This window comes from Anas platyrhynchos, chromosome Z (assembly GCF_047663525.1).
Source record: "Anas platyrhynchos isolate ZD024472 breed Pekin duck chromosome Z, IASCAAS_PekinDuck_T2T, whole genome shotgun sequence".
In the NCBI taxonomy this organism is placed as follows: domain Eukaryota; kingdom Metazoa; phylum Chordata; class Aves; order Anseriformes; family Anatidae; genus Anas; species Anas platyrhynchos.
Window position 1 is genome coordinate 38196967 of NC_092621.1, and position 26896 is coordinate 38223862.

Here is a 26896-nt window from a genome sequence, read left to right on the forward strand (position 1 = left end):
CACATTTTAAAAATGTTTATTCACATACCTCTTTCAAAGATATACATCTTTTCCCTCATTCCTTCAAAAACACTCAAGCTTTGAGGTAATTTAGGACAAATATAAGAACACTTAAAAAATAAAAGCAAGAGATCAGTAAAAAAAAATGTAGGCAGGATAAATAGAAAAATATTCAGCCTTCTTTTCACTATGAATTGCTTCAACAGAATGCATTTCAAAAGCAAAATAATCAAGTCACTAAGTCCAAAATTAAGTGTATTTCTGAAGCAAAACTGACTTAAGCAATTATTTCACCTGAGTTTATATTTCAGGGATTGGGCCCACAGCAGTAGAGAAGAAAAAGCATCCAGGGACAGATCCAGATCCTACTACCCCTTACACTGAGAGAGATGAATAGGAAATTTTAAAAAAAAAAAAAACAACAACAACAAAAACCAACAAGCAACAACAACAAAACACTCCTAGGCTCAAGCCTCCAAAACCTTATGTTGTTGTATCGGCTCCACATGGAGCTCTATAGCAGCATCTGCATTCACGCCTGTCAGCTAGTACTGACGCTGCCAGTATTATCTTGCTGCACAATGGAACCTATACCCAGGGGTACTTTGGGGAATGTTAGCAATGGTGTCCTGCTGTCCCAGAGGGACCTTTCAAATTTGAGGATTGTATTCCAGAGATGCAAGGCACTTGCTGGGAAGGCCTGAGATGAAAACTGTGAGTTCAAAAGACTGTCCCCTCTGCCCATTCAAGAGATAAGAAAGGAAAGGCTAAGCCACGCATCCCCTGTCAGATAATCCCAAAGGAACTCTGACTTATAATGTGGCATCTTCTGATACACATGAAGATTGCTCCCTTGGAAAGCTATATAGGAAGACTGCAATACTTTAAGTAAGATAATTTTACAGTTTTAGAGATACACTTTGGAAATAGCATAGGTTACAGTTCTTCAGGCTGAATGAAAAAAGCTAATCAGAGTCTTCATCATCGAGGTATTCCTCCGCATTACTTAATGTTCGGACTGTACCTGGAAAAAAAGCAAAAAAGATCTCTTTTAGCCTGGGATAAAAATCAGACAAAGCCTCAAAAAAAAAAAAAGATTTGCAACGCTTGTAAATCAGTTTCTGAGAAAACTGATTTCTGTATCATTCTGTGATGCTAGCACTACACAGATGCTGGGGCTGAAGATCTGGATTGCAAAGGTAGGGCTAAGCCAGTCACATCTCGTATCTATGTAATGTAATCTGTCCTCAGTGACCCTCAGGAGCCACCTCCTGGCTTGTTAGGAGCTGTACAGCAGAGATGGAACACTCCAGTTGTATTTTCTGTATATCTTAACTTCAAATCAAAAAGGAAAGGAGGGCTGTACTGGCAGAAGAGTCTATGTAATTTTCTTCCAAGTGCTTAGATGGCTACAATTCTCCACTTAAAATCGAACACACTCCATCGTCTTCTCTTTCCTCACCTACATTTTTTCCTAAGCAAGCATTTCTTAGATCTAATTACTTTATGAGCTTATGCTTTTGAAAAAATGGTAAGCGGAACACAGGAGTACTGAAGTGCAGTAGTACCTGGAGAACTACATCTATCTTTGGGACTAAACAAAGATAAACTGCAAAGGCTTTCTGTAATAAATAATTATTTTCCAGCAGATTTTCAAATATACAGTAACATATATTGTATATAATGTATAATATTCTGTACTATTGGGAGCAAAGAATCATAAGATCCTAGTCATAATTTTGCGATAATAAATTTCATTATTAATATCAAGTGCAGACTTATGTAACGCACAGAAATGATCACCATGCTATACTAGACTTCTAGAATAAAAACGAGTAAATTTAAACTGACCTGCTGTATCATTTTGATAAAAGAAATATATGAAAGTTTTTTCTCTTTAGTAGGAAAAGAAAAGGAAGGAAAGAAACAAGAAACAGTGGAGCTCTGTGCTCAAGGGACCATGCTTTAGGAAAGGACAGATTCTATTTTCTCAAAAGCAAAAGCGACACAATCTTTTTGCATTCGTATGGCACAATTTTAATAACTCTCATTTCTTAGAATATACTTCAATAGTTGTGACGTGTACACACATGAATCTGTGTGTAAAAATGTAAAGCAAAATTGGACATTTAACTTGTGGAAGTTAAATGTAAGTAACCTTCCTTGGAGAAAACAAAATGTTTTATAGATAGACTGTGATATAAGCCATATTTGGTCCATATAAGTAGGAACAAATTTGAAAATGGGGACAGGAAGACCACTGAAATAGGACTGAGCTTCTGAAAAAGAAACATATTTTAACTGAGAGATACTTGAAATACTGAAATGTAGAATCCAGTCATAGAAAAAAAGGAATGAATACAAATGACCAAGAAAATAGAGCAAACAAGAACAGACTAGCAGTATCACATAGGTTATAAATGACCAAATTTACAGAGGAAAAACAAGCAAGGAAGCTAATATTGAACCTGCAGTTAAAAAACTAACATCGGCTCTCATATCAAGACAAACAAGAAAACTGTGTGAGAGTATCAGAGCCTGGCAACAGATGAAGTGACTAAGGATGAAAAATTAGTCAGCTGTGAAACAAAATAATTTAGGAGTGAAGCAAATGCACCAAAAGTAGGTAAAGTTTCTAGAGCCACAAAATGAAATATTAATATAATTATCTGGGACATTAGAACAGAAGATAGTCCCATATGAGGTGTCTAGACAAGACAGGAAAAAAATAAGTCGTTCTAACAGGGATTAGATAACATTAGAAAAAAAAACAAAAAACAACACATATTGAAACAGAGGAAAGTCTGCCCCTGGTTACAACTGTTTTCTTCAGAGCCAAAATTGAGAGAAATAGTTTGTCAACATTTTCTAGGAAATCTGGGTATTACCTCTATGAAAAAGCTGATCAGTATTTTTGCTGCAACTGATCATCATTCTTCAAAGCTACTGTCAGATGTTCCATCATTTAACTCCCACAACTGCGTATTACCCACAAATAATTCCTTCTGTTCCCATGTTTTCCATGCTAGTCCTTCAACAGTACAGTTGCTAGACTGCATCCCCACTGATACAAGTTGTCACTGTCTGTGTCGTTAAGACATTTCTCATCTTACATGTATGTGTAATTCACTTAGGGTTTCCACACAAATTTCAGCATCCTGAAAGTCACAGGTGATGTTGCTTATGTGACGCTGAACAATTCAGTATTTGTTCACTTTTTTAAAATGTCCTTTTTACCTCCCAGAAGCTTTTGTACACAGACATTGGGCTGTTAGGAAAGATGAACACAAGTGCACGGCAGAGAGACTATTTTGATAAATACCTGAAAGCATTCTTTCTTTATTCCTCCATTGAACATCACTTAGAGAGACATAGGAGTAAAAAGTTGTAAAAGGAGCAAGACAAAAACAAACAAACAAAAAAAAACAAACAAACAGAAAAAAAGAGGAGCTTCTGCAGATATTGATTTAGTTTAGAAGAACAGAGAAATCACGCCATACTGCTTTATTCTCACACCCTGTTCCTTGTAGTATACTGCTCCTAAAGGAAGTTTCCATCCTTGCTTTTGTTCTGAATAGCCCTTACTGTTTCCACAAATTCCTTTGCCTCTTGCTAAGTAGGATGGCATTTTGTGTGGAGTCAACTACACTGGATGTGATGAACCACAGGCCTATCACACCTCTGCTGAACTACCTCATTCAAACAAACCCTTCCAAAGAACACTCTTAGCCCATCTAGCTCCAGAGTGATTATGACTAACAACATATTGATACTCGGCTGAAATAGCGTGTTCTCCAAAGAGGAAAAAATTATCTGAAGAACAAAATTATAAATACCTGCACTCTGTTTCTTCTTAAGCAGTGAAGCACAAGCTGCATTGGTTGCCATGTCTAAAGCCAGTTTCTTCTCGTTGTTCTTCAGATCTGTTCTTGCCCCTTTATAACACAAAATTTCCACTATTAATCACTGACCCAGGTATGCCTTGAGCAATGGCATTAAGTAAGATATGAGTTTCAGTAGCACGGGTAAAACAGCTCAGAATAATGGACAAGGAAATCTTATCTATGGACTGATCTGAAGTAGACTAAAAGATATGGACGAGCTTCCAAAAGCTACAGCTGGCTAGGGAAATTGCTGTCTGCTCTCCCTTTCCAAGAAGGAAACGGAACTGCTGTTCTGGGGTTAAGTGCCTAATTTTGTCCACATAGCAGGATGAAATTTAATTTAAGCAGGTGAGGTGTCTACTTTCTAAACAGCTGCCAGAATTTTCTGTAAGGCATATAAAGTCATGGCAGGTAAGCTGGCTAGAGATTGTACCTGGGTTATAGGAAAAAAGTTTAAATATACACATTAATAAAAATTCAGGAAGCTCGTCTGCCACACAGGTTGTTGAAATCTTGGTGAAGATCTTTACCCTTTGCCAGCAGCATCTCTACAATATCTGCATAACCTTTCCATGCAGCAGCATGCAAAGCTGTGTCTCCCAATTTGTTCTGTGGAGTTAGAGGGAAAAGCAACAGGATTAAAATACAGAAAAAAAACCTTTCAGCCTGTACCAAGGACAAATAAAATCAGATCCATAGTGTAAGTGTCCTCCTACCTGTTGGTTTAGCTCTAGGTTTGCTTGGGTAAACAGAACATCCACTATATCTGCAAAGAACAGGAAAAAAAGAGTTTACTGGAAACAAAATAGTCTTATTTACAGTCATAGTACAGATTTTAGTTAAGATGCAAGGAAAGAGAGATCCAATCAGCTAATGAAAATCTCTAACAGCCAGAACATGTTCAGGAAACAACCAGTCACCAGTCACTACAACAAAATAAGCAACACTTTTTTTGTCTGTCCTTCTTCCTGCTCCACTTCTACCAGTTACGGTGATTAGAACGCCCACTTCAACAGCAACAACAAAACACATAGCGTTTGACAGACCTGAACTTCCCTTATAGCTTTAACTTCTCTTAAAAAAAAATAAAAAATATATATATATATATGTATATATATATATATAAAATCCTTGCTTTATTATTTAGCAATCTATCTAACAAGCAAATCAAGAAAATCAGAGGACAGTTATCTCCAATGAATTCTCCCATACCTTTGTGGCCTCCGTGGCATGCCCAGTACAGAGCTGTGTTTCCAGCTTTGTCTAAGCCATTGACCCCAACTCGGTTATCCAAACATTCTCTCAACCAGCTTAGATTGCCTGAAAAACAATTCTGTTTTACTGATTTGTTTTTTCTTTTAAAAGCTAATAGAAACATTACTTGGTTCTTTATGAAAACTGCCAGTCCTGCCATGAACATACAAGGAGAAAAAGTTATTATCAGAAACAACTATAATTTGTAAAACAACCTGTCCAACTCACAGCAAACATCTCTTCCTCCTTCTCAGGAGACCTCCAGGTCCCTACACAGCTAAATGGATGACACCAACTTTTTCTGCTGTGTATACAATCATGTCACAGAGAGTGGCAATTTTCGCAGACTGTAAACCAGCTTCTGAAAGCTGCAGAACTTCAGCAAATAACTATCTTGACAGTTCAAGATATCAGATAAACAAAACAGACAGGGTAACTTCATTCTAAATACATTATTTTAACACAAAACAGTCTTTTAGCATTACACAACTAAAATCCAAGTCACACTTACCTCGCTTGGCAGCTTCATGCAATGGATTATCAATAGATTCAGCTTGCTCAGCCACTGAAATGAAACAGACAGTACATTCTAACTACATCTGAAACTGAAGAGATACTTGATTTCTGTACAGAAATAAAACTTGCTATTTGTTCTACAGGAGACAGTAATACATATTTGATTAACATATGAAAGGGGACTTGTGCCTGATGGACTAGTTGATACACTTCAGTTTCTTATGTATGGTAAAGCAATTCAGAAAAGCGCTTGTAAAAACTTCAAAGCACAGCACTGAATTGATCAGAGGTTGCAAGGCATTAGGTATCTGGTAATATCTTATCTCAGTTGTTACTTGCCTTTCCACAATTGGAATGTTCCTAAGTAACTGCATGTGACTAGGCTTTCAACCTACAGCTTACCTTCTGTAGTTATAAGTGAATTATTTCCAAGGGGTCTCTGAAAGATAGCTAAGAAAACCCACTGTCAACAGGCTTACAACTTATTTAACAGAGGTTTTTATTTTCCCTGGAAAACTTACAGGAGATCTGCAAATCATAACTGCAGAAGCAATGAATATAGCAGTAAGCAGATTCAAATTGAGGCTTCTGTAGGTCTTTGCTTCATCTCACAAGCTTTAGGTTTTACTAGAGAAGAGAAGCCAACAAGTTCCTGGTCACTGTGCTGTTGCAACAGAAAAAAGAAACTGAACAGCACTGTGGAACAGCTGAAAGTGCAGCTGTGATTTGGCAACTCCTTTTTTTTTTTTTAGTAGTTTTTAGGTGAAAAAGCTTGTGACTACTATGCAAACAGATAAATACAATATGATACGAGTAGACTCCCTATGTCCTTGCTCTACAGCTTGTTACCCTAGGCAGGGAGAATATAAGAGTATGTTTCTCAGATCAAACTGCTACTACAATCAGATGCAATACAGGCAAATATATTTCAATTATCAGAAACAGAAGTCTGAAGATTGTCATAATGTATTCTTATTTCATGTTTCTCTAACGGTGAATAAAATAGAACTGCTAGATTCCAGTACTTCACGTTCCAAAAGTTTGTGCCAGCAGTGAACAGAATCCCAAAGTAGAGCAGAAGTGGACAGCCATCACATAAGCAGAATGCCCTACTGATATTTAGTAGTGCTTGTAATGCACAGCAGAAAGCATTAACTTTCATAAAGCATAACACTCTCTCAGAAACCTAAAAATAATTTTGTCCTTATAAAACTGTCAGAAGTTCAGTAATAAGTATTTTTAATGCAGATAACACTTGATTCTAGCTTCATCAGCTTTTCTATTCAGACATGTTCCTTCAAGCCCAGCAAGTGGAGTACAAGACCCCACCAGAGCCTCAGCAGTTTCACGTCTGTCTCCACCTTCCTCAAAAAGGATGCTGAAGCACATGAGGAGATATCACTGTTTCAGTAGTTAAGACTAAACCGAGGCAGACCTAACCGTGATGACCCGCGGAAGCAAATTTATGAAGATTTTGTATGTCTAAATTGGAAAACATGTTCCTAGCACTCTTCATTCTTAGGTTCTACATAGGTTTCTGTTCTGCTTACACATGAAATTCTGCAAAAGCATGCGCACAGACATATCCTTCTGGCCTAAAATCAGAGCAGTTGAGGTTGGAAGGGTCCTCTGAAAGGCATCTAGTCCCGTGCCCCTACTCAGGTAAAGCCACCCAGAGCAGGTTTCCCAGGACCACGTCCAGACAGCTTTTGAAGACTGCCAAGGAAGAAGATCACACCACTTCTTCATAGGAGAGGTGCTCCAGTCCCTTCATCTTTATGGCCCTTCACTGTATTCACTCCAGTAACTCCATGTCCCTTTTGTACAGGGGAGCTGAGAACTACATACAGTAAGTACTCCAGGTACAGACTCACCAGTGCTGATGAAAGCTAAATGCTGCTTGGATAATTTTTGCAGTGAAAGACTGGAAGCAAGTTCTCCAAATCGATAGTTGCTGCTTTTATTTTAAATACAGCACACTTCAATGTCCAAAAGAAATTTGAGTGCAGTTAAGCACCTTTAAACTACTCTTGTATATAACAGCAATCATCTCTGGCAGGAATAGTCGTTCTAGAAGTCACAAAGTTTTTCTGCAAGTGAAATTGTACACTATGGTCTCAATAACTGCACTGTCGTCCTCTACTCATATAATTCTACTAAGTACAGTTCAGGGTGGGGAACCAGATAGCATTGCTACCATGTCTCCTGGTGAAGAAGGGACAACACAGAGCAACCACACAGTTACCAAAATACTAACAGTTCTGATGCAACCTGTCACGTGACTCTGCTACTCTGCCTACATTTCCTGGGTGGACTTGGAAGAATTGTGCTGTGATTACCGTACTCATGGCTTTTCAAAATGATTTTAGTTGAATGTGAAAAAGCAATTTCTATTCTGTCAAAACAGGTATGTTTAATGTTGGTGCAATCAAGAAAACATTTCCTTCTGTGGCTGAATAGGTTCATTAAAAACCAACAAATGTCAAACAAAACAGCCCTATTTCTTCAGCAGGGTAAAAAAAAAAAGACAAAAAAGCAACAAAGGATATCTACAGAACTGCTCATCTGCTTTAGACTCCTGTCCACATACAGTATTTACTTAACATTTCAAATATTGATAATCTATCTGTCTAAGAAGCCACCCAGAAGCTCTGCCAGCTTCTCAAGCTCCAAGTTATGAAAGGACTTGTGTCCATCATTAGACTTATTAAAAAAAAAAAAACAAAAAAAAACACCTCAAACCAAAAGCAATATACAAATGGAAAGAATACATCTAAGACACTGCTACTAAGATCTTAAAAGTTGGAATACATTCACTAAGGATATCAAAAATGTAAGCCCATGAGTTGCGTGCATCCTGTAGAATCCTCCCTTACATCCATGTGTTCTTCCTAAGAACATCTCCTGCTGTTACATGCACACTTAGAAACAAATACTTGGCAAACTCACAGCCTGTACACTGCTGATGAATAGTGATATTCATAGTGTAAGTGATATTGCAGAAGTATTCCAAAATACCCTGGTAGAGTACTGTTAAATGCCAATATTGTTAACAGTGTCTGAAAGAAGGTGTATCAGTAATTTTCATTTGGCCATTTCCTTTGATTGTGAATGATCTTACCAAATGAAATTATTCTAGACATTACCATAGTTGCTTGGAATTAGTCCAGTTCTCCCTTTGCAAGTTCCTTTCCACCAGTTTGTATCACTCTGAAGAGAAAGGAGAAAAGAGTTTATAAGGGATATACTGCATCTCGGAAGTATATAGTCTGTATGGGATGTGTCAGACTCACCATGTCTGAGATGTAAATGATATCTCCTTCTTCAAAGTACAGTTCATCTGGCTTAAAAAATAATTAAAATAAAAGTAAGGGTAAACAGAAATCTGGGTGTATATAATTAAGTAAAATAAATACCTGTAAAAAGCAGCGTCTATTCAGTGTTTCTTTCAAAATGACAATAGTTCTAATTCTATAGGTACTAGACAACTGCCTGCCAGTCTGATACTGTAGTTTGACTTGCCTGAAGCTAACTTTTTGGATCTGTCATCTTCCTGACTGCTAAAGAAAGACTGTGGTCTTTCCAACTGAACACTGTGCAACAAAAGCAGTGAAATATATCGTTTGTTAACTTCTTCCCCTTTCTTGGCTGGTCACAGTTCATCAGCTCTCTCAGTTCTCTCTCAATTATCCTTGTTGCCTTTGGAAGAAAAGAAAAGTCATGTTTAAGAACCAGTACCCATGAACACACTTTTTCAATGAAAAAGTAGTACAGCAAGTCTGATAGTCCAATCCTAGCAGAACTGAAGAAATGTTATTATAGAAAAGTTTTAAAAGAAGCCCCTCCAAATCCCAAAATCTGGACATACTTACTGTTCTGGGTTCAAACGTATACAGGGCTCTGAACACTTTAACCTGCCCTAAAAAAATATAAAAAAATAAAAATTATTAATACCATGCTTTCTAAACACTGCATACACATACAGCCCCCAAATCCAAGTAAATTCCTTTCCTTAACCCTTAAAACTGCTTGCTGAATGAGTTTGTGGTACGAATTTTTATCAATGAAAGTGATGATGAAAACACTGAACCAAGCAGCGTGATTCTGAAGGAAATGGGTCAACTGACCAGTCCTACACACCTAACAGTCTTCATGGCTAACCATGTAAATCAACTTAAGTATTGTCACTGGTTTCTGAGATAAAGTGCAGTTTCAACCATTTACTCACCCATATTTTTATTTTTAAATAATGTCAAATTCTACAGAATTAAGGAAGGAATAAAGAAACAAAGCAATGACTGATGTCTGTCCTATGCTCTCATACTTGCAGTCATTATTAATCAAAAAAATAACACAATGGCACAGAAATCATTGAAGGACTTGAAGAAAAATGATCATGGTCAGCAAGTCCTATTTATGTAATGCACAACTTATAAGGTATTCTGCTTACATGCTTAAAATAACCTAGTGTTTATAATTCCACTGAGTAAGCAATGTTTATTTTAATAGGGCAGTTTTAAGAGACTCTTATAGCAGCATCCAGGCCCAGAAAACAGAACTTTAGCACAGAGGCAGAAATTTCACTGCATTAACTGCAAGAGAAGCATTCCTATAAACATTTAAAAATATTCAATCTAGGTGTATTTCGAGCATACAAAGCAAAAGGTATAAGATGGGTTCATGAGAAGAAACATGTACATTCTATAATTTTATTAATTGAACTGCTGAAATATACTGAGCTGGATGGAAAAATATACAGACTTTTGTTTGCTTTTAAATATCACAACTATGTAAGTAAGCCACACTGTACTGCAGGTTCTTAAATTATATTTCACATGTTATGCAGACTAACTTATAATCAAAGCAGTTCTTTGGTTCATTAAGACAATGCACTACTTAGAAAAGGCTATTTATATGTTCTGTCACTGATGAATTTACTGCCAAAGATTCACACTGTACAACAAAGTGTGGTTACACAGACTCTTGCACAGTATGTTAAGGTGTAAATTATGTGGAAAGAATTGAGCAACAAGAGAGTAAGTTTCCCTACCTCTTAAGAATAACCCCTTATCCTTCTCTAAGGAAGAGGAGGCAAAAAATGTCTCGAGATACTTTCTTAATAGAGGTACTTTTTCTTACCGCAAGTAGCCTACTGACGGGAGTTTTAGAGTTTAAGCATTTTACAGGGCTAACTTAAGGGCTTTAGAAATCTCAGTCTAAATATATATATATGCTGACAGGCTTGAGAAAGAGGGATGGTACTAAACTGTATAAGCTGCCATATTGATCAGTCTGCCACTTTGATCCATATCCTGAAGTCTTGGAGTAGCTCTTGAAAGACATCTTCAAATACCTCTAGATGTTCTCGGGCAAGAGCCATAGCACAGTCTATGTTTATATAGGGACATCTATCAATGCATAACTGCTACACAAAACATTTATCTAGTACACTCTCTTAAGCTTTTTTTGTGTCAAAGTACATGTAATGATATATCCATAAAATCGAACTGTTAACTTTCTTAATTACCAAACGCATGCAGACACTGAAAATACTATTTTTCTTCCAGTTTGTAGCAATATCCCATGCTTCTCCCAGACATTTTTTTTTCTCCTTGAGTAATACCATTAGAATTCTCTCTCACACAGCAGCCATTACTTAGACATAACGAGTTCAACACTTTACAGACCCACACTCCAGAAAGTAAATACCTGTACTGTGGCAGCAGCTAAAAGGAATGAAATCCCTATTCATTACATGGATTGAAATGATGAAAAAAAACAAGCAAACAATAATGTGTCATAGATGCAAGAGCTTCAGAATTAAGTGTCCAAACTGTGACTAGTAGTCAATAAAAAAAAAACAAACATATGGAGAAAGAACAAGGGATGACAAACCAGGATGGGTAACATAAAGGGGTGGGTGGTACAGAGTACTGTTCTTTATCTCAGACTTTTTCTTGAGTAGATGACAGTAAAATGCACAAAAGGACTGCACGCTATATACTTTGATGACTTTAAGCACCAAACACTACTTTTCAAGGTTCTACTTAAGTAAAAGGAGAAACTGGAGACCAAAAGGGAAGAATAACAAATAATAAAGCAGAAATGATAAGATGGCAGAAGATAGAGAAAAGCAAGAAATATAGATCTTTGTACAGCATGCATTTCCAGTAATAATGTACTACACGCATACCCAGAGTTTAACAGTTTTCTAAAACTGGGGAAGTTTTAGAAAATGTAAATACTGAAGCTGATAAAAGCACTGTTGAAATGTTTTTTAAACTAAAGGTGATTTGTTTTCTGTTTATGTTTTATTCTATACAATAGAAATACAGAGTTACTTCCCCAAATGTTTACTCATGGCTGCACAGCACATTCCTGAACATTTCCCTCTGATGAAGTACAGATCTGCATCTACAAAACAGTAAGTCTGGTAAACTTTAGTTTTACAGTACTTCATATGGAGTTAAACACTACTTACTACTGGCGTTTTCAAATTATCTTTTAAGTATTTATTGATAAACAGATGTTAAGCCTGTTTACATTGCTGCATTTAAGAGCAAATAACAATATGATTTTAGCACTTCACAGGGTTTGTTTTTTTTTTTTTTTCTGGGAGAAAAAAAAATAATTAAATCTCATAAAATAATGAGGTTTAAAACAACAAAACATAGGGACTCAAGAGGCATATTAAACTAGTGCCCCCATTCTGGAAATATCAATAACCTGTTTTTTACTAGGCACACGGGTAGCCGCAATCACTTGAATACAAGGACTTTTATCTAGCAATGCACATCCCTAGGCTTGCATACAAAATTACATCTTTTCCTGGCTGGTGTCCTCTGGAATAAGCACAAAATTAGAACGTGCCTGAGGACCTGCTGTGCTCCTCTTTACTACTCTCCTTTCACTAACCACTTTGTAAGATTCCGGTAGGATGGAGAAGATGGTTATTAGCACTGATTTAGATTTGCTTAAGTAGACTGGCTGCACCTCCTGAACGGGTATTTCTAGAACAAAATAACCAAAATACAAAAGACACATCTGCTTTCTTATTTTATTTTATTTTTGAGGTTTCAAGGTATCAGGCTAAGATTAACAACTTTGTTATCAGCATAACTAACAAAGGCAGTATCACTTCTGAAAATAAAAAATAGAAGCACAGTGCAGAGATATCTCACAGTAACTGCAGGGACAAATCTGAACAGTCCTTTTCAGTTCCGTACGTCAGCCACAAGTTTGCCTTTTCCCTTTTCACAGGATTTTTATTAAACATCTGCAATACAACTATCTGACAAAAAAGGATAATTTATTACACATACTACACAGTCAAGTGAACTCAGCATACAAAACACCCACGTCACAATTTAACAAACCCTCACCCAGCAGCAGGACAAGGTGAGTCAACCTAAATTCCTCTGAATTCTTTCTGATAATTTCTCCTACAGAATGCTTTTATCAAGAAAGGGAACAGGCAACTCAGATTCCTCTTAACAGTTGAGTAACAAATAACACTCATGAAAGGAAAGAAACTGCGGTACTAAACAGTAACAGCAGTTTAAAAATGCAGCTTCTGATACATACTGAACTACACAAGACCTCTACTGCGTTTTCCAATACAAAGTTTAAAAAAAAAAAAAAAGATTTTTTTTTTTCAAAGGACTAGAAACTTTGTTTCCTAACAACTTTGATTTTAATTGAAGTATCATTAATAGAAGGTTGTTTTCAAAGAAGTGCTAAGTGTTTTTGCAACAAATTTAGTTGCAACAGATTTAGTTTCTCTCAGTAATGTTCCTCCCCCCCACTTCCCTTCTGTCCTTTTACACCAGCTTCTCAATGCCGTCACAGACACCAGCATTAAAATTCCACTCAACTTGCACCTAAAGCATTTTCTGCTTTCCTCTTATTTGCTTTCACCTGTGAAAGAAAGAAAAGAGACTGATTCTTGCATAGCATTATTTATTTAGCCATCTCAGTGAGGCCGAACTTCTAGCACTAAAGGGGAGGGAAAACAACTTTGTTAGTCAATTTGTATTAATTATTCAGCAAAAACAAACAAACAAACAAAACTAACAATAACAAAAAACACACAGCACGACACCTTCCTGGATGTGAGAGCCATTTATTTTAGTTAAAATAATCATGATTATAAGCCAATCAAGGCTTGGCTCCAGTGAACCAATACAGGTCTTTTGCTAGAATTTTACATCCCGGTTCTCCTGCCAGAGACAGACACAATCAAATTTCACTGACTGATCCAAACAACATTTTACAAATCAGATATTGGTCACGATGGAGCATCTTTTCATCGACTACATTTAGAGTGAGTAGCACTAGACTACCATAAAAATCAGAGTAATTAACTTTCTTTAGATAAAGACTCCCTGGGTATCACAGCGCACTGTTACAGTGCCTGTAACAGAGGGAATGGTATACTCTCCACACTGCGGACCCTGGTCTTCTACACACAAATTAGAAAACTTCAAGTCCATCAACTTCCATAAGAGTTCAAACTAATTCTTGGCTAACTGTCACCAGCCATTAGGCAGGGACCATCCTCCCTCTGGACTATCCTCCAAGGCTGCACAGACAAAGCTGAGAACAAGGGAGAGTCTAGCAGAAATTTGATTAACAACAACTAATTTCAATCCCCACCTGTAACAATTTGACCAAAAAGAGAAAGTATGAATAAGCTCCAGGGTAGGGAGAAAAAGGACAGGTTCAAGGGCCTATCCAAGTTTCAGAGTCTCCTCCCAGAACACAAATTGTGCTTTTTGATGCACATTCAGATGATTTTCTCTGAAGCATGCAAAACATCTTCTGCCTCACAGATGATGTGCTGTCACAAACAGTTGGTGCTTTCTCAGTGTTGATTTAGGACCCTACAAAGGAATTACACAGCCTGGCAACAGGAGCAATTGGAAGCCACAATGCTTTTTGTAAGAGCTGGCATTATGGGAAAACCATAGATCAGGATCATTTGTGATATGCTTGCACTTCACTTTACCAAGGAAAGTAATGCTTGTGTTATGATAATGCATGTGTCTTTGGAAGCATGCTGTTTTCTTAGAAGGACATTAAGGGCAGATGGAAACTTTCCTCCCCTGACTTTTCAGGAACAGGAAAATAAGGTGCTGTTACACTCAGACGTTCAAGAAGGATTAAAGAGTGCGAATATGTTTTACAGGACTGCTGCTTGAAATCTGGCACTTTGCTCAAAGATATTTGCATAGAGACACAACTGAGTACAATACAACATTTAAGGACCACTTTAAGACAGACAAAAAGTAGAGGTACCAGTGTTTAGAGAGCCATCTTCCACTTTTAAATAGCGCTCTGTTAGAAAAGTGAACAAGGGCACACAAATGGGAGGGGGGGAGGGCAGGGGGGCATTAATCCAGCAAAAAAGACTGGGACTCTGTTTAGGGATACACAGAAATGAATCCAGAGGACAGACTGGTACCAGCATAGATGACAAAGTGGGGTAGCCCAGCAACAATCATGGACTGCACCCATCAATAACTGGAGCAGAAAGAACAAACAGCATTTGTTTACAGAAAATCAGAATTAAGAATATTCTCAGTGAAGATATATGTGGACACTTTGTGTTTGATGCATACAATTTCATAAATTAATTTTGACCAGCAGTTTGATGTTTTAATCTTCCTCTTCTTAGCAGTTTAATTTTCCAAATACAGAGAATGCCTTCACTTGCAGGAAGCCTGTTTGTAGCCCCAGCAAGCAGCTTGCAGTAAATGGAGGGCCCAGGGTCAGAAACGGAAATTTAGCATTCATATTGGCGCTGTTTAATAGTTGTGCTGATGTCAGCCCCACAGCCTCCCACTTTCAAGCTTGAGGCTAAGGCACAGCTCCCCACACTCACATGCTCACCTCTCCCTAGCCGACAGAAACCTTTCAGTGACTACAAAAGGGATCAGTTTGAGCCATCTGGCTGTCAAGACCTTAGCGTACCACTCAGGGTATATTTTCTGCTCCTGTGATTCCTGTAACTGCCACAGCTCCTACTTCATCTCAGTAACATGAAAAGTACTTGACTGTGGTTCAAACTAAATATTTATATTCAAAATTCTATTTTTAACTGTGAAAGCTGCTAGTGGCTGCAAAGGCAACAGACCTACTTTAAGGCAGTGAGCCATTCTGTTACATATGTTATGTTTCCTTCTGCCTCCCTTCCTCTCAATTGGAATCATTTTAAATTGTAATTTCCTTGAGACAAAGACCTGTCTTTCTCTGTAAAATGTAAGTATTATGTGGACTCTGTGCCAGGATCAATAAATCTTACCTTATCGGGAGAGTAAGAAAATAAGGAAGGTTTCTTTAAAAATATTAATATAACATTTTCAGGTCCTGAAAAGATTTTGCTGCACAAAGTGTAAGGCTCAAGTCAAAAAAGTGTAATCACAGAACACTCTTTAAGGAAAAAAACTAGCAGAAGTCAATACAGCTTGTCAGGTTCAAAAGATTTATTAAGTAGTTTTTGTAAATAGAATCAACATCAGACACAGAATGTTTAAGAGGTTAATGAACTCTAAAAAGAATAATGTAGTTTGAGACATCAATAGAGCTTTTGAAAGACAGAGGAGAAATCTCCTACCCTTGCGTAGTGAAGGAAAGCTAGAAGAAAGCTTCAACTATTCTCAGCTCCCACTCCACTCTTTTGTATCTCCAGTGGCAGGTCTAAATAGAAAAACAGGCCTGAAAGCAAGAATGGTATGAAGAGCCTCAGCAGAAAAGCAAAGTGAGGAGATGGCTTCTTTGAAAGCTGGATTGTTTTAAAGGAAAAAGTCACAAAACAACAAAAATTAGAAGCTTCCTAAAGCCACTAAAAACAACTACAGCCCCTTACTCAAAGGTTAACCAGTTGCTGAAATATAGCTCAAGAGCTGACAAATGTATCAGACAACTGTCTAAAATCTAAAATGATAAAACCCCCTCTTCACAGAGAAATCCAATGCACTGCTCATGCAGCAGGATTATTAGAAGTGAAGAGTATTTGATCAGGTAAAAATCTCTCATGTACAGAAGAAAACCACATTTAATGCTGTAATTAGTATTCTTCCCTTAGCACGTCCTGTTTTGCACATTTTCAAAGCACTGTCTGGCCTTCCAGCTGTAATCTCCAACAGCCCCACGATGAACACTCTCACTATTTTAGAAATGAGTATTTCACTACACATACTTCTCTACCACTGGCTGCATCTCCTTCCATTTCTACCTAGTTTGCAGTTTTTCCTATTTAAAAATAAATAAATAAATTTGTAGAGGACTGCAGCACCCGAAGTCTTGTTTCCTATCTGTCTTGAATTGTAACCATTCAGTGACAAGGCAAGCAGGTTTGATGTCCTCTGACACAGGCTACATACCAGGTTACAGTCTGGATACCTAATAATAACGAAGAAAAATTAACAGCCTCATTAAATGCACTGAGAAAACATTCCACTGTCTGCAGCCTAGAAGTTGCTAACAGATACATCAATTTGTATCAAAAGCTACAAGAATTGTTTCACAACATGCAGCCCCTATATTTATGTCTTTAAGTTACTACATTTTAATGCCTATAACCTCAAGAGATCCAATGACAGTATTAAAAACATAACTGCTGTTATACACAGAGAAAAGCCAGATGTACAAAATACTTTGGAGTAAACTAGAAGACTGTCTCTTCCTGCCTTGGAATTGAATTAACACAATAGCCTCACTTTCTCTTTTTAAAAAGAAGACGTTTTTCAAAAAGACTTTCATTAATCGACCCTGAGAACAACTACTAAGAAAGTCTTATTCTCTTCCTCTTTCTTCTTCTGCCATTTATTTCTACCCATTTCCTTTTGCTGTGTCAAGCAATCATGTGGTAAACCAGATCAGCAAGTTCATTGTAATATAAGAATAACCTAGCAAGAAAGTGTTCTGTAGTGTCGGAACACCAATCCAGCTTGCCTCGTCACTAAACAGAATGGAAAAGGGACATGGTGCAGGTACAGAGAACCTCACCTTTTGATGGCAGCCTGCATTTTATCAGATCAATCATACCACAAAACTGCATCACAGTGAACTCGTGAAGAATGCCCAACATTAGACATAAAACACCGGAGTTAGCCTTGTAGCTCTGGGAGGTTAAATAGTTTGATTCCTTAAATTCCTTAAGAATCTTAACTTTAACCCATCTTTCTGCAAATCGACACCGAGTTACCCACTCTAGATTTTTTTTTCTTTGTACATATTTGGCTGTTAAAATAACACCACACCCTTTCAGAAGCCCACAGATTTCCTCATACAGGTTTTCAATAGCAGACCACAAGGGCCATACTTCTAGTACTGCCTTATTTTCCCCGTGGGCAAGGTCAGTTTTGAGAGATGCTTAGCAGATTAAAGAGCAGAGGAAATTCCCCCAAGGGTGGAACTCCGCATTCAGGGAGCTTTCACAGATTTTGCTTCTGCAGGTAGGTAGGTAGATGGGTTAAGTGTCCTAAACCGGTGTTGCACTTCCTCTAAACGAATTCAAAAGTTACAAGTTGTTCAAGTGTTTGCTTGGGCTCGAGGTATTTTTGGAAAGCGTTAAGAAGAAAGCTAAACCTAATGGCTTAAATTTTGACAGAGGAGCGTGTACGCTGACGCGCAGGAAGACATCTTTACCCTAAGTTTTAAAACTACGCCACTCCTAATCATTCTTTTCAGCACGTTTTTAGAAGGAAAAAAAAAAAAGTGTTTTTTTTTTTTTTGTCAGGCCGTGGAAGCGAACTCTCCGCGGCAGGGGCTCGGGGCAAGAGCTCCGCCTCAGGGCGCTGGCAGGGGATAGGGGCGGGCGGCGGGGGCTGCTCCCGAGCCTCGGCCGCGGGGCTCGCCCCGCACCGCCTCCCTGACGGCTTCCCGGCCAGCGGGGGCCTGACGGGGCCTTCTGGAAGCTTCCCCGGCGCCCAGCCGAGGAAGAGGAAGGCAGCGGGAGGGCGGCTCGGCCCCGCGCCCCCCCCCGCGGGGCTCCGTCAGCCGGCACCCGGCTGCTCCGCGGGCCGCCGGGACCCTCCCTCGCGCCTTACCTGGCTTGGCCGGCTTGGGCGGCGGCGGCTTGGACATGGCTGCGGGCGGCGGGGCGAGCCCTCTGCGGGCTCCCGGCGGCGGCGGCGGAGGAGGAAGGCGAGGACGGGGAGCGGGAGGAGGAAGGAGGGAGGGGGGGGGGAGGGCGGCGGCGATGGGCGTGTGCAGCGCCCGTGCCGTGCGCAGCGCCCCCTAGCGGCGGCCGCGGGGTGCCGTGCGCAGCCACCCCCTGCGCGCCGAGGCCCCGCCCCTCCGGGCTCGCCCCCGTCGCCCCAGCGGCGGTTGGCGGCGGTTGGAGCGGGGCGAGTCGCGGCGGCAGGCGTGAGGTGCGCGGTGCCCCGTGTCCGCTGCGTGACGGGGGCTCGGTGCCCTGTGGAAGCGCCGCGGGCGGGGCGGTTGGCGCTGGCCGCTCTGCCGCTGTCTGTAGGCGGCGGTTCGCGGGCGGTGCTGCGCCCGGGCAGCGGCGGGGGGTGAGCTGCGTGAGCCCTCCGGGCGGGTTCGGTGCCCGGTCTGTGGTGACCGAGGGGAAGCGTGGTGTGGCCGCTGGTGCTGCAGCTCTCTCACCCCGTGCCGTTAGAAACAGGGCGAGGGCAACGGCTTGGGGGAGCCAGAGTGAGTGTGTGTTCTGTTTAAAGGTGCTGAGCCGAGGTGGGTATGCTAACGTAGGGGTTCCGTGTTACAACACTGGAGACAAACGTGCCTTCCTACTTGGGGCTACACGTTATTCTGGGGGAGGAAGGGTTGATAGGTTTTTTTCATGGTGGTGGTTCTTTCTCATGAGGTGGGATTAACTTTTGTGTAGACAGTGACGTAAATTTGGGTCCAAAGCTCGGCACCTGTGTCCAGATGTTAGTTTGTAACAGCTTTTTTTTTGTGGGTCAAAGGCTAACCCTCAACAGCATGAATCTTACTGATTTTCTTTAATAGCATTGTGTTTTCATGGATCAAGTTTTATCATATCCTGAGAATGGGTAATCTGCTTACACTCTCTAAATGGATAGTCAATACCATGAACATATCATTGACCTAGAGAATTATTAGATTCTTAGAAAACCCTTGCATGATGACTTGTAAAGTTTACCCAGTATGCAGCATGATTGCAGAACTGTGTCTTGTCATACCGGCAATGACTCTTGGACTAGTCAGTACATCCTCATTTTTTTTCCTAACAGAGAAAACACTTAAGGCAACCATGCAAAGATTGCAGTGCAGATCTGTGAAACAAATGCAAAAGGCTAAACTCTCAGATTGGGGCATTTGTGTGTGGTTAAGCACTTACTGATTTGTGTGTGCTCTTGGAAAATTATGTTTGACAAATGCTTGACAAAGTCCATAGACTAGTGATACTGTCAAGAGAAAAACCTGTTCTGGAAGAAAGTTCTGGGTTAACAGTTAGTGAAAGACAGGATTGTGTGTTTTGGCGGCTCTGACATAGGAAGGTGTTCAGTCAGCCCTTGCTACCTATCCTTCTGCAACACTACAGCACCTAATTGGATGGTAAACTAGAAGGAGTTCATTCAGCTGAAAACTAACATTCATCCCTTCCCTCCCATTCTGCAGAACTGTTTTTCAGATGGAGTAGTTTTCTGCTGCAGTGCACCTTGGGCTCTGCAAACACCTGTTCCAGAAGAAAGTTTTGGGAAAAAGTTAGGGAAAGAGAATTGCATCTTTTGGCAGTTAACAGCTGACAGCCAGAGTCGTAGGATAGGTTTCTTGGCAGCAATAGGGACGTAGGTGGACAAATGCAACCTGTTTTGTAGTTTCAGTCTTTGATCTTGAATCCAGACTGTTCTGTGGTGGAGAGGATGCGGAACACTTACGTGATCAGAGCTGTTAACTATAACGAGGGAGTGGTGAGTTCTTATACACTGCCAAGACCAAGATTTGTAAGAGTCTTTGGACATGTTCTGTTATAACTCTTAAAGAATTTTTGAAACATCTTTCTTTCCTCAGCACATGTCACCAGGTTGCTTTCTAAGTTTTTTGTTTGTTTGTTTTGCCACTGCAGCATCTATTTATGTAGTCCTTTGGATAGAGTTGATGTTTGAGCTAGTGATTGTGCTTTTCTTCAAGGTACTTCTATGGTAATCAATATTGGTATAAATTAGTCTCTCAAAGTTCATCTCAAATTATTAAAATACTGTCAAAGGTAAAATGCATTGAAGTCTGTTATATCTATAAATTAAGAGTTTTAACTGAGTTGCTATTTTTGACAGTGGAAAGGAAGAACTGAGGAGAAAAGCTATGAAAGTACTGGTTATTGGCCTTGGAGGGTAAGTATTAGCAAATTAAATTTTCTGTACTGCTCAAGACTAGTCTTCCTTGCAGAATGAATAGCGGTATAATTTCTATTTCTGGATAGATAACTTGTGAAAACAGATTACAAATATATCATACTATTGTATTTTTTATTGTGTGTAACTCTTAAGAAATTGTTCCTGTCTCTGTTGAAGATCTCAGGTATCATCTCTCTCTAATTTCTTCTGATTTCTTTGTTATCTTTGCTGGATTTACTGCCTGGAAGCTGTTAGAACCTTATACAAAATTTCAAGAGAATATTTAATGTGAATAAACTTTATGGGAGTGGGGGAAGTGTCTTTGTGGTTTACTCCGTTTACATGTGTATGTGTGTATAGGTGTGTATATGTGTAAAAGACAGATTATATCTTGATGCAGTTTCTACTGTGTTTTCTAAATCAGAGTAACAAATGGAGGAAAAACAACACTGGCAGAAAAGCTTAAGAAAATGCTTCCCAACTGTGATATAATCTCTCAAGATGACTTCTTTAAGGTAACAGTATTAGTGAAAAGACCTATTAGATAAAACTGGGCTTGGGTAGATTTTGCTATTTACTATCATTTGTACTATTCCCAGTTTAGCTATTGATGGATTGTTAAAACTGACGCTGCTTAAAATAACTCTGCAAGAAAGAGAAATAAAACCAGCACTTGGGTAACTGACCTTTCAGTGGCCAAAACCACTGAGTATATTTGGGAAAAAGAATTTGACTGTATTTTTGATACTCTTTCAAAGTAAGGAATGGGTGTACCTTGGATACATTTTTTGCAGATACTTTATACTAATGAAATTTGTAATATTGTTGTGTTTACCATACATCCATGTGGTAATATGTAATTCATCATTTCCCAAATCAAAAAAGAAAAATTTTTTTATTAATATCAGAGTTCTTAAAGAGGTTGAATAGGTTCTGATTTCTGAAGGGTAAAGTTCTAGTGAACTTAAGAGCTATGATTTGGAGACTCTTTCTAGATCAAATAAAGCGTTTGTATGACATCAAAATTGTTGTATACGGCAGTTTAATTTTGAACACAAATTTTATCAGTTAGGATACAAAGCACCGTTGAAAGTGCTGATTTTTTTTCTTTTCAGCCAGAGTCTGAAGTAGAAACAGATGAGCGCGGATTTAAGCTGTATGATGGTTAGTAACTTTGAAGCATTGTTTCTAAAGATTTTACTGAAACTCCACTGTGCTGAGCTTCAAGACTTTGTTCCCCTCCATCCTCTGACACCGTCCCTTCAGAGAAAGGCTGTAAACAAATGTTTCAGAGTGATCCTTACCTCAGTTTCTCTCAGCTCACTGAAATAAAAATAGAAAACTTGATGAATTAGCAAATTGCTGAAGCTAGTGCTTTGTCTTACCCTTTCCTCTTTTTAATCTTTTCTCAAGTTGCACCTGGTGCAGTAGCAAATGCTTCAGTTCAGTTGAAAGTCTTACAGACTTACAGCACTGGCATAAGTTAAGCCTCATCACTTTCTGTGTAATGATGGATTTTTTTCACTTTGATCTCATTGGAAATCTTCACCATTGAGTTTCTTGCATTGTTATATTCTAAAGAAGTTAAGCTTGGATCTGATCTCAAGTCAGATCTTACATGGAGACCAAATGTTTCCAACTTCATAGTTGGCTCAATATGCCAGTTCAGCTGTGTGAACTTCTAGATCCAGATCTACTTTATGCCAGTAATTTGGTTCAGGTCATACCTACTTACAAACAGTTGATTATTAGCTACTCTATTTTGATATTCGATGATCACAAAATATATTGTTCTAAACATTGGCCAGAAACTTAACTTATGTCTGAAAACTGACTTTCATCAGTTAGTGCAGTCTTTGACCCATCTTCTAGACTAAATGGAACCGGTATGTGAAACTGGAGGGATAAGTTGGACAGTCTGGTTCATGTATCTGGACTTAATGCTGCGCTTAAATATTCCTTTAAAATGTATTTGCTCCTACCTTATGCAAAGTCTACCTTCTGTTTAGTACTTACCTGGTATGTTCTTTCATCTCTACACAAAAACAGGTGCTACACTATGCTGTTTTGCTTTGTATGCCATCCTCCTTTCAAACCAATCCATCCCTCACAACCATACAAATACTTGAAACCCAATGAAAACTCAAAGCAAAAAGAAAAAAAGAGCCCCCGCCCTTGGCCTATCTCAGTGACAATTGACTGAAAGGTGGAGGTATTAGTTTTTTTACAAGTTCTGTAGAATAAGAGAGCAGTCGCTGGAATTTATTCCATGGAGAAAAAGGCTGTGAGGGAACTCACACAGTTTTTGGTGTCACGGGATTCAGAGGGACCACACCAACCAGACATAGCCCAATCTTAGGAAAAGCTTCTGTTTTAGGGTACCATCTGTTGCCAACACAGAACTGCCTACATGTGTGAGAGAGACTTCTGAGGAGTAATACTGCTCCCTATCATTTAGACTTATATGTAGATTGTTTGTTTTTTACTGAGTTAGGTTAATCAGTAAACAAATTCTTTGTTTTTAAGAGGTGCCTAACTTTTTCTTTTCGTCTAGTACTTGATGCTCTCTATATGGATGAAATGGTGAAAAGTATTCACAATTGGATGAACAGCCGTACATGCTCAGCTGTTGTGACTGAAGAACCACAGAATACGCGTGAAAGTGTTAAAAATACAGAAGATGTTTATATTTTGATTGTCGAAGGCTTTCTGCTGTATAATTATGAGTAAGCAGTAGTATGTAAACTGTTATGTTAAGAACTGCCCTAAAAAGGAAGGGAGAACTAAATATATTTTTTTTCTTAGGCCACTTAATGAACTCTGGAATAGAAGATACTTTCTGACGCTTCCTTATGAAGAGTGCAAAAGGAGAAGGAGGTAAGATTATTCAATTATTGTTCACAAAGGGTTGCTGTATCATCTAACCTGGAGTGGTTTGTTTTTACCAGCTTGTGCTTGCCAGATGTAAGCTTAACAGTTTGCAGATCACAGAGAACAGGTTATCTGTTTTCTCTGGTTCCTGAGCAAGATGCTGTGGGTATTTAAAAAATATTAACAAACGTGGTGGTTTTTTTTGTTTGTTTTTGTTTTTTCATTTTAAAGCACTGAGATCACTGAGATATTAAAATGTTCAGTGTCTTACAAATTCCAAAATGGAATTTGGTGTCCAGATAAATTATTTAGATTACTGACTGTATATCGGAGATAAAATTCCTCTTGAAAAGAGAAAAAAATAAAAAACATAAAGTAGTCTTATCCTTGGGTGAAAATATCTATGTGATTAATGTTAAAGTAACAATATTTATGCATGGTTTTATTGTATAATTCATTTGAAAGTATATACTATATTAGTTACACTGTGTATTTGATTTAGGTTATTAAGCCAGTGTCTGACTTGGCTCCAGATTTGTAGTGCTACTGTGTGCTTGGAGCAATACATGTGCATGAAGTCAAAAACTGCTCTGAGTAAAGCAGTCCTCCATTCAGCTGACTTTAGCTGACTCCACTTTAGGTTCTTTTCGATGCAGCTTAATTCATATATAATCTCTTCAATTAAAACTCCTTTTATGTTGTGTTAAATATAATTTGACTGGCAGAAATAGGTAAGTTAGCAAGAGTTCATATCACAGTTAATATTATTACAACAAAAACCCCTCTTTTGCTCCAGCAGTTATGCAACCTCCTTGCATATATGTATTTTGGATACATGCTCTTATTAAAGCTAACATTGGGTGTTGTGTGGGAAATGCAAAACTTGCATGGGAATGCAGATATATTTCTGTGTAGCACCAGAGTCTATCAGCCAGCAGATACACCGGGGTACTTCGATGGACACGTGTGGCCTATGTATCTGAAATACAAAAATGAATTGGAAGAAAACACAAGCAATGTTGGTATGGTGTCCTTAATTTTAAACTTATAAAACGATAAAGTGTGGTTCTTGTCTGTTATGTTTGTTTGTTTTGTTTGCTTATGTGTTTTTAAAAGGGGCAACATTTTCTTCAAATATTAGTGTGCCACTTGCACAGTAGGTTTTGCCCCTTCTGTTGGTTTATGTTTTAAGTCTTTATAGTTTTGTTTTATTATTTTTAATTATTTTTAAATAGTGAAAATTATAAGGTTAAAAAGTAGAAATGTTTTGATCATCAGTTATGACCATTTAATAAGCTAGTTTGCATGTTCACGTGTGCATAAATGTCTTTGGCTAAACAGGAAACTTCTGAGACATTAGCTGATGCCCTGGCTGAATTCTTCAAAATTAAAATCCTGGCTGAAGTCCCATTAAAAGCTATAGGATAGTTCACAGATGCTTTTTGTACATACTACAGTCACTTGTCTTGCATGGGGAATGTCAAAGCCTACTTTGCTGCTATGGTGGTGCTGTCAGTTTGTGTGACATTGACACTTTTACTGCTCTTGGGAGCGCTTGCTTCTGGAGTGGGTCTCAGGAAAGAAACATCAGGTGGCCTTTCATGAGCATGCAGACTAGGGCACTGCTGTTTACTGTGCAGTGAGGGGGAGAACTACAATGCTCTTCCTTGACTTCCTCAAGTCCTGAAGTTGAGGAAGAGCCTGAGATCTTGCCTTGCATAGGAAGCTTTCTGCTGAATTATTTGATTGCTCTACTGTCCTAATGTTATTACTGCCACTCTTTTGGAGATTTTTTTACCATAAATATTTGTAATCTAATTCCTAACTGTAATACCTTTCCATTACGTTATTTTTTAACATTCATATTCAATTTGGGAAAGAAACAAAGGGAGGAGTGGCTCTTGCTTTCTATTTTTTTCATCTCTTCTGATTGCATTCATAGGAATACTGAAAATGTTACCAACTACTACTCTAGATAACTGGCACAGAACTCATGAAAACTTTTTATTTTTTCTTAGTTTATTTGGATGGTACTAAACCCCAAGAAGAGCTTTTATCCTGTGTATATAGTGATATAATACAGGAATTAAAGAAGCTGAGGGAAGGAAGTAAGTTATTTTATTGGAAATTGGATGTGCTTATAGAATTCAAAGTTAACAAGAAGCTTATTACTTTGTATGGAAACACTGCAAGGATTGTACAGATCTATATCTGACTATATTTTCATAATGCAAGGCGCTGCATCTGGGTTGGGGCAATCCTGGACATGAGTACAGACTGGGGGTAGAGCAGTCCTGCAGAGAAGGACTTGGGGGTCTTGTGGGCAAAAATCTCAACATGAGATAGCACTGTGCACTTGCAGCCCAGAAAGCCAGCCAGATTCTGGGCTGCATCAAAAGTGGACAGAAGGTCAAGGGAGGTGAATGTCCCCCTCTGCTCTGCCCTTGTGAGGCCCCACCTGGAGTGCTGCATCCAGGTCTGGGGCTTCCAGCACAAGAAAGATGTGGAGTAGTTAGTGCGGGTCCAGAGGAGGGCCATGAAGTTGATCAGAGGGGTGGAGTACCTCACCTATGAAGAAAGGCTGAGAGAGCGGGAGATGTTCAGCCCACAGAAGAGAAGGCTCCAGGGAGACCTCCTTGAGGCTTTTCAGTACTTAAATGGGGCTTATTAAAAAGATGGAGAGAGACTTTTACATGGGCAAGGTAGTGATGGGACAAGGGGGATTTGTTTTAAACTAAAAGAGAAGAAATTTAACTTAGATGTTAGGAGCAAATTATTCACTCAGAGGGTGGTGAGGCACTGGCACAGGTTGCCCAGAGAAACTGTAGATACCCCATTCCTGGAGGTGTTCAAGGCCAGGCTGGATGGCGCTTTGGCCAACCTGATCTAGTGTGTGACATCCTTATCAACAGGAGGGTTAGAACTAGATGATCTTTAAGGTCCCTTCCAGCCCAAACCATTCTAGGATTATGTGATACATATACATATATTCCTGTCTTTATGCATACTTGCCTGTTACTCTGCATCATAATGAGGTATAGCTTT

At 38.9% G+C, this 26896-nt stretch overlaps 2 protein-coding genes and 1 long non-coding RNA gene across 10 annotated transcripts in view; 1 reads left to right on the plus strand and 2 right to left on the minus strand.

Annotated features, from left to right (window-relative positions):
• On the minus strand, positions 1–18840 carry OSTF1 (osteoclast stimulating factor 1). The gene is made up of 10 exons (XM_038171246.2): positions 18707–18840; positions 9527–9573; positions 8948–8998; positions 8801–8864; positions 5650–5703; positions 5097–5204; positions 4601–4650; positions 4415–4493; positions 3837–3935; positions 1–1024 (listed from the first exon to the last, which is right to left on the minus strand). Exons 1-10 carry the CDS (start codon positions 18741–18743, stop codon positions 966–968), a joined length of 648 nt encoding a protein of 215 aa, XP_038027174.1. The 5' UTR covers positions 18744–18840; the 3' UTR covers positions 1–965.
• On the minus strand, positions 11501–18554 carry LOC119714547 (uncharacterized). Its single transcript, XR_005261843.2, has 2 exons — positions 16270–18554; positions 11501–13571 (listed from the first exon to the last, which is right to left on the minus strand). It is a non-coding gene; the product is annotated as an uncharacterized lncRNA (long non-coding RNA).
• Positions 17989–26896, plus strand: part of NMRK1 (nicotinamide riboside kinase 1) — a 10157-nt gene continuing 1249 nt past the window's right edge. Inside the window, exons 1-8 of one of the 8 annotated variants that reach the window (XM_072031542.1) lie at positions 17989–18112; positions 20921–20977; positions 21405–21495; positions 22096–22144; positions 23535–23706; positions 23786–23857; positions 24767–24873; positions 25870–25959. In XM_072031542.1, coding sequence (XP_071887643.1) covers positions 18027–18112; positions 20921–20977; positions 21405–21495; positions 22096–22144; positions 23535–23706; positions 23786–23857; positions 24767–24873; positions 25870–25959 — 724 coding nt within the window. In that variant the 5' untranslated portion in view covers positions 17989–18026. Of the gene's footprint in view, positions 18113–18669; positions 18804–18892; positions 19353–20470; positions 20558–20920; positions 20978–21404; positions 21496–22095; positions 22145–23534; positions 23707–23785; positions 23858–24766; positions 24874–25869; positions 25960–26896 lie in introns of those variants that run through there. The other 7 variants (XM_038171240.2, XM_038171241.2, XM_038171244.2 and 4 more) reach the window with 7 other exon arrangements.